Source organism: Lycium ferocissimum, chromosome 8 (assembly GCF_029784015.1).
Source record: "Lycium ferocissimum isolate CSIRO_LF1 chromosome 8, AGI_CSIRO_Lferr_CH_V1, whole genome shotgun sequence".
Classification (NCBI taxonomy): domain Eukaryota; kingdom Viridiplantae; phylum Streptophyta; class Magnoliopsida; order Solanales; family Solanaceae; genus Lycium; species Lycium ferocissimum.
Genome location: NC_081349.1, coordinates 42,124,402 through 42,131,138, shown reverse-complemented (window position 1 = coordinate 42,131,138; position 6,737 = coordinate 42,124,402). Strand labels below are relative to the sequence as shown.

Below are 6,737 nucleotides of genomic sequence, written 5' to 3'. Positions count from 1 at the left end.
TATTTTAAGGAAAATAGTTATAGTTGAGTTATTTTGTTGTCCTAAATGAAACAAAAGTGATATTTGTAGGTAGTTTTCCAAATTTGATTGATCATCTAGGGAACTAACTCTGCAATCCTCATGTGCTATCAGCTTATCACAGTGAATTCAAAGGCAAGTCAAGATTTTTTAGTTTATGAGTTCTAGACCATAATCTTTTTTACTGAGAGGTCGATAGTAAGTTATATGCATATGAAATGAATATTTAAACACAAATACAAAGTTTTGATGAACTCGTAGTCATAGTTATAGCTCCCCTCCTGCCAGTGATGAGTTCGTGGTAAAATATGAAAAGAGAATTATAACAAATTAGTGTAAACAATGACGTGTAATTTTTGTTACACTATCACTATAATTTAACCGCCGATATATAGTAGGTATTTATCCTATCTTCATGAATCATGATACTATATCAGTGTAACATACAAAAGTTAACTCTTAATAATACCAAGTAGACGTGGACTCATAAGCAAACACTAATAAGTTAAAACCCAATAAAAATAACTGTCATTAACAACCTTGCCAAATCATAAACACTAAATTCACCCTTTGATGAATGAAATGTTTAACGAAACTAAGAAACAATAGAGAAAATAGAATAGACAACCCTAACTAATCAAGTCTTCGACACAAGAAACAATAGTCCTCCAGACACCTATGTTGCTCGAACTCTTCAAAAATATTGCCAAATGTATGTCAGATCCTCTAAAAGCTATGCATTTTTGAAGATCCTACACATGTCGGACAACATTTTTGGATGATCTGAGCAACATAGCCAGACACTCACGAACAGCTCAAGGTTTCCAGACAATGGTGGTCTCAGCAATCATGGAAGTGACAACGTACGGGTCCATGTTTGAAGCAGGCCTCCGGTCCTCAAAGTATCCCTTCCCTGCCTTCTCTGTATCTCTGCCTACACGAACGGAGCATCCACGGTTTGCAACCCCCTGGGCAAACAAATGTAGCAACATAAAATGAGACACTAGATACACTCGGATAAATAATTGTAACTACTATATTAGATTCTTGAGATCAATATCGCAATAGAATCCTAAGCGAACACAGAAAAGAACACAAAGAGTGTTTTGTAATCAAAGAATTTAGAGCATCATGTTTCAGGAACAAAGTAGTTTGGCAACATTGATTGACAACGTAACTGAAAGTCAAAATGAAACTCTGAAGTTCCACAGCAACAGACATTGCAGGTGTGCGCGAGCAGAAAGAGAGGGAATCAAATGACAATTAAGTAGAAAATACAACAGTTTACGTACCCATTTGAAGGAGTTGATGTCAGCTGTTTCATGTTTTCCAGTGAGACGACGCTCGTTGCCTTCACCGTATGCAGCAATGTGCTCTTTGTGCCTCAGTCCAAGCTTGTCAATAGCCTTTTTGATGATTTCATAACCTCCATCTTCCCTCATTGACTTGGTGCTGAAAGAAACATTACATGTCAATACTCTCATATATAGAGGGAGCCCGGAAGAGGAGATGGATGAAGATATAATCAGCTGTGGCACTTCTATCCGAACACGTAAACTACTTAATCATAAAATCAGTTTCAGCACTTAGAATGTTTTTAAGTACTTGATGCTTATCAGTTAGTTTTACTTGTTTTATCCAGACGGGCTCATAATTGTATAGTAGAATAAAAAGGCCGCTCCTCTACCTGTAGTTTGCGTGAGCACCAGCACCGTTCCAATCGCCCTGACAGTAAAAAGGGTAAACATCAGTGGAGGAACTCAGGAACCAGAAATTTATACAAGGGGATTCAAAAATATTCAGAATGTCACAGTTGTAATTTAGACAGATGACCTAAAGCAATTTTGTACCCCCTTTACTACCTGTACTTGAATTTTTCTTCATGTCAAGGTGATTCAACTCATATATAACCAAAAAGAGATCATTTTTACTCTATTTGCATGGTATAGTTTTCCGACGAAGGGGATCAGTTCACACTACTTTGTTCCGCCACCGATAAAAATGATGTAAATGCAAGCCTTGTTCAAGAGAATATCAGCTTGAAGCAAGTACTTTTTTTACTATTAAAGAGCAGCTAAATTAAAAGTAACGTTAAAAAATAAATAGCAGAAAGCTCACAGGGATAGGTTTCGGGTCAAATGAAACGACAACTCCAGCAACTTCAGCAATCCTCTGTTTAACACCCATAATTAAAAAAAAAAAAAAAAACGCAAGTGCACCAATCAAACTCCATATTATAATTAGATTGAAGATTGAAAAATGGTAAAATTTTTGTAACAGCCAAGTATTGAAATACCTCGAGAATGTAACGGGCGGTCCACACCTCATCACCTGCTGAGATCCCTACAGCAGGCCCAACTTGGAATTCCCACTACATAAAATTATGGCATGTTTAATAAGAGGCGCAGAATGATGGATTTTTTTCTGAAAACAAAAGCGGATCTAGGATGTAGAATTGATTCAAGTTCGAACTATGTATACATATGCAAAGAGAAATTTAAGTTGTATACATCTAATACTCTCATTCTGAACTGACTGACTGACTCTATATATTGAATTCACCTCTGTTTGGAAAAGAAGTGGGACAGGAAAGGGGAAAAGGGCTATGTACCTGCCCAGGCATCACTTCTCCATTGACGCCGCTGATGTTAATCCCAGCGTAAAGACATGCCTTATAATGTGCATCGACTATATCACGTCCGAAAGCCTTGTCAGCTCCAGTTCCACAATAGTAAGGTCCCTAAATGGGACAATATAATTCATCAGAAAACTTTTAGCTGTTAGTAAGAATAAAATAGCAGAACTATGAATGATCTACTGAAAGAAGATAATTTTCTGTTCTTCCAAGATTTGAATACAAAATCAAGTGGTTATATAGTTTTCGTATGTAATCCGAAGGAGAGTTTTTAGTTCCACCATGTTACAGGAAACTGATGCAAAGTAAAGGGAACAATGCCACACTTTCATTTCTTTAAGTTAAAAGTGCAATATAACTTCACAGCATTAGAAAAACAAACATATGAGCACAGATACACAATGCAAAAAAAGGGAAGAAGGGAAGGCGAGGGCATCGGTGTTAGCAATTGACATCTTCATTCTAAAATTCAAGCCCCATAAAGTTCAAGCTTTTGAGTTTGCAAGGACGGTATTTGAAAAATGTCCAAACTCAAGTTTTTCAAATCTTGAAAATCGTCATATGTCCTCCAAACTCTGTGAAGTTAATTTGATGATCAAAATTACACTAAATGTCGAAAAAACTTTCAAACCCATTTTTTCATATCTTTCAAACAGATAATACAATAACTCAAAATCTCCAACACTACATAAAACAAGTCTTTAACTATGTTAATAAACCCGAAGTAAGACGTTGAAGGTATTAACAATAGTACCTGAGGTCCAGGAAAACCTCCAATAGGCCATCCAAGAGGCCAATTAACCTCCTTCTGCAGCAAAGTGTATTCTTGCTCGATACCATACCTAATTGGAAAAGTTATTCCAACAATCAGGAAAATTATAAGCAAACACAATAATAATTAAGGACTGACAAAACCTTTTTACGTTTAAAGTCTAAATAGAGTTTTTCAATACCATGGTTCTTCAGCAGCAACAACAGGGTTGCTGAAAATCTTGGCAGCGTTGTGCCTCTTGTTTGTTGGGATGGGGTCACCAGCTGGAGTGTAAGCATCACACATAACCTAAAGAAAAACAAAAGACAATTAAAAAACGCAAAATGTACAATATTCTAAAAAAAATCCAACTTTAGGAGAAAGAATCCAGAAATTAACAATATCTAACAGGCTATGCTGCTTGGACTCGTGAAAAATGCCAACTGGTGCGTGTTGGATGGACCGACACGAGTTTGCCAACATTTTTGAACGTAAGAGTAATAGGTACAACAATAAATTAACTCACCAGAATATTGTTGCCCCTCCTGAATGGATCGTTGAAAATTGCTTGAGGACTATTTGGAATTTCAATTTAATATGGTCAGATGATTCTATTCAGAAATTAACGAAACTTCGCAAAATATTTTTGCACAATAAAGGAAACTTACTAAAGGATCACTTCACTGTCTTCTCCTGAAGCTTGGCCTGTGCTTGACCCGTCATAGTTCCATTTCGGAAGCTTTGAAGGATCTTTAACAGGACCTACAAGAGTCTGTAAATTTAAAAACAATTATTTTTACGAAGATAGCATTCTTCAAGCTCTCAAAAAACAAAAAAAAGAATAGGTTGTTATCTAAAATAATAAATATAAAAAGTAATACCCTGGCTTTGCTCCTGAGGTCCATGCCTGATCCGCCAATCCTGAATTCATAACAAAGAAGACGGATTTAAGTTATACACATGTAAATATTTTACATTATTAGTATAATTAAAGCTATTACAAATAGTTATTTACTCTATTATTCCGGTTATCAAATGATGCTCGTTATAAAAGTTTAGCTGTTTTCCGTGTAACTTACCTGCTGGTGTAAAAATCTTAAGACAATATCATTGTATATTTGTATAGAACTTAAACTAAACAAAGTAACGACTATCATGTAGATGTAGTTGTACTGCAAATAACCCCCTGGTAAAAAAAAACTAGCAAAGCAGAGATTAAAGATTGGATCTTTCTCTATAAGCTATTCCTAATTCAGAAGAAAACAAATGTTAAAGCCAACATTTTGCAATAATAATTTTTCAATCACGCACGATCAAGAGGGAATGCATATTATTTGCAGCACCTACTATACGTTAAATCTTTTTAAGACATACATTTATGTTAATTTTGCTGTCTTGCTACAAATGAGTAGTTGTGTCCTGGCACCATGCCAAAAACTTACTATCAGCACCACACATTTGTCACTTAACCATGGTTAGTAATAAACTGCTAAAGTTGAGTTTTTTTATTTGGTGTAAACAATGAACGCATCATCTTTATGAGGAAAGAGGAAACATGCATGGAGCAACAACATAATTAATCTTTGTGTGACCTGTTAGTTACGGGTTCGAGCTGTAAAATCATTCACCGATACTTGCGTCAGGATAGGCGGTCTACATTACACTCCTTGGTGTGCTGCCCTTTCAAGGACCTAGTGTAAATGCGAAATGTTTCATGTAGCGTGTTGACCTTTTGGTGTAAAAATTTGGCGCAATTCTTTTACCAGATTACACCCCTCTAATTTAAAATGGTAGATCCACTTTTTGACCATTCAACATCTACTATTAATATATAAAAAATTAACCTTATATGCAGTATTATTTTTTTGATGAAAGTGGATTTAGATGGACCTTTTGGGCCCCCTAGCTCCAAACCTGAGAGGAAAGAGACTTTTTACAATGTCCTTTTTTCATCTTTAAGGAAAAAAAAAAAACAATTAAAAACACGATGGAATTACATAAAATGGATCTAATGAATTGACTGATCGATCACAATAAACACTTACAACAATTACCAAAAATATAAAACTCCCATCATGTATACACAAATAACAGATCATAACACACTGCAAAATTCTGATCAAACAGAGTAAACAATTCGACAAAACAGCGATACAGAAATCTAACAATCAGAGAAAACACCATTTCAACAATCAGAAGAACCATAACTATATCTAATAAAGGGAATAAAAAGACAAACAAACAAACAAAAAACATTAACAAGATTAATAACGAAAAAAAAATTCTAACCATATGTATTCGGCAATAATTTTCTCAGTGGATTCAGAGAGATTAAGATTGATGAGATCTGAAAGAATAGGCATGATGAAAAAAATTCACAAAAAGTTGCTTTTTTTTTTTTTTTTGTGAAAATTAATTAATGATTTGTGTATGTGTTAGAGGCAAAAGAGGAGTGTCCTGTTTTTATATGTAGGTAGTTGAAGAGCTATAAAAACAATCGGCAATTATTACGGAATTTATTTAATTCAATTTAATGAACTAAAAAGGAATGTGATATGACAAATTGACAGCTTAAATTATTATTATTATTATTATTATTATTATTTATTATTATTATTATTATTATTTGTTTTTGGAAATATGGATAAGAAAATTAAGAGATAGAGCATAGGTTGTTCCGAAGAATAGGTAACTGATGGATGCAGAAGAGAATCTGTTTGAAGATTCTTGAATATTTTACCGGGTAACTGAAATGCCGGTCCATTAATGCATCCGATATTATACCATGAATTAATAATATTTGAATCTTTAATAGATGATGGTACATTTGAAGAGTATTTTTGCCTTATATGCATTTTGTATTGCTTTCTTTTTTCTTATTCGGTGATCGGTAACCTCATTAGAGTTCGATTAATACGATTAGCGTCGCGTAGGGCCCTATTCGGGAGCGTTCCCTATCAAGAATTTTTTCATATCAGGGGTAAATTGCACTTTCCATATTATAGGAGCGACCATCCATAGCACCATATCCTTTGTTTAAAGTGCTAAACCAATTTTCACCAAGGTTCAAAATATGAAGAACTAAATAAACGAATGCGCTCAGCTTTTATCTAACATCTATTATATATATTAAAAAAAATAATTTTAATCATGTATAAATAATATAATTTTTTGCCGAAAGGGGTTCGGATGAATCCTCTATCCCCTTCTTGGCCCCGTCCCTGTTTTGCTGGTACCTTTTGTATTGCTAATATGTTATAGTGCATTGAATATTTTTTTGGCAATTAAAGAATTTTATTTATCAAATACATTTGATTGGGGTGTACATGAACC

The 6,737-nt window shown here is 34.4% G+C and overlaps 1 protein-coding gene across 2 annotated transcripts; it reads right to left on the bottom strand.

Annotated features, from left to right (window-relative positions):
* Positions 1 to 516: 516 nt before the first annotated feature.
* LOC132068509 (glutamine synthetase-like) lies at positions 517 to 5,857 on the bottom strand. Of its 2 annotated transcripts, XM_059462117.1 has the most exons (12): positions 5,694 to 5,856; positions 4,286 to 4,325; positions 4,073 to 4,176; positions 3,931 to 3,979; positions 3,607 to 3,713; positions 3,408 to 3,495; positions 2,630 to 2,758; positions 2,315 to 2,389; positions 2,137 to 2,190; positions 1,706 to 1,743; positions 1,311 to 1,470; positions 517 to 986 (listed from the first exon to the last, which is right to left on the bottom strand). In XM_059462117.1, exons 1-12 carry the CDS (start codon positions 5,765 to 5,767, stop codon positions 834 to 836), a joined length of 1,071 nt encoding a protein of 356 aa, XP_059318100.1. In that variant the 5' UTR covers positions 5,768 to 5,856; the 3' UTR covers positions 517 to 833. The 2 variants fall into 2 exon arrangements, with proteins under 2 accessions (XP_059318100.1, XP_059318101.1); XM_059462118.1 differs by lacking the exon at positions 1,311 to 1,470 and having other exon boundaries at positions 517 to 926; positions 5,694 to 5,857.
* Between the last annotated feature and the right edge of the window lie 880 nt (positions 5,858 to 6,737).

Excerpts from the sequence above, each read along its gene's own strand:
- LOC132068509 (XM_059462117.1), bottom strand. The coding sequence starts at position 5,767 with ATGCCTATTCTTTCAGATCTCATCAATCTTAATCTCTCTGAATCCACT. Across the intron at positions 3,980-4,072 it reads GACAGTGAAGTGATCCTTTA|TCCTCAAGCAATTTTCAACG; the intron begins GTAAGTTTCCTT and ends AATTCCAAATAG. Across the intron at positions 987-1,310 it reads ACATCAACTCCTTCAAATGG|GGGGTTGCAAACCGTGGATG; the intron begins GTACGTAAACTG and ends TTGTTTGCCCAG.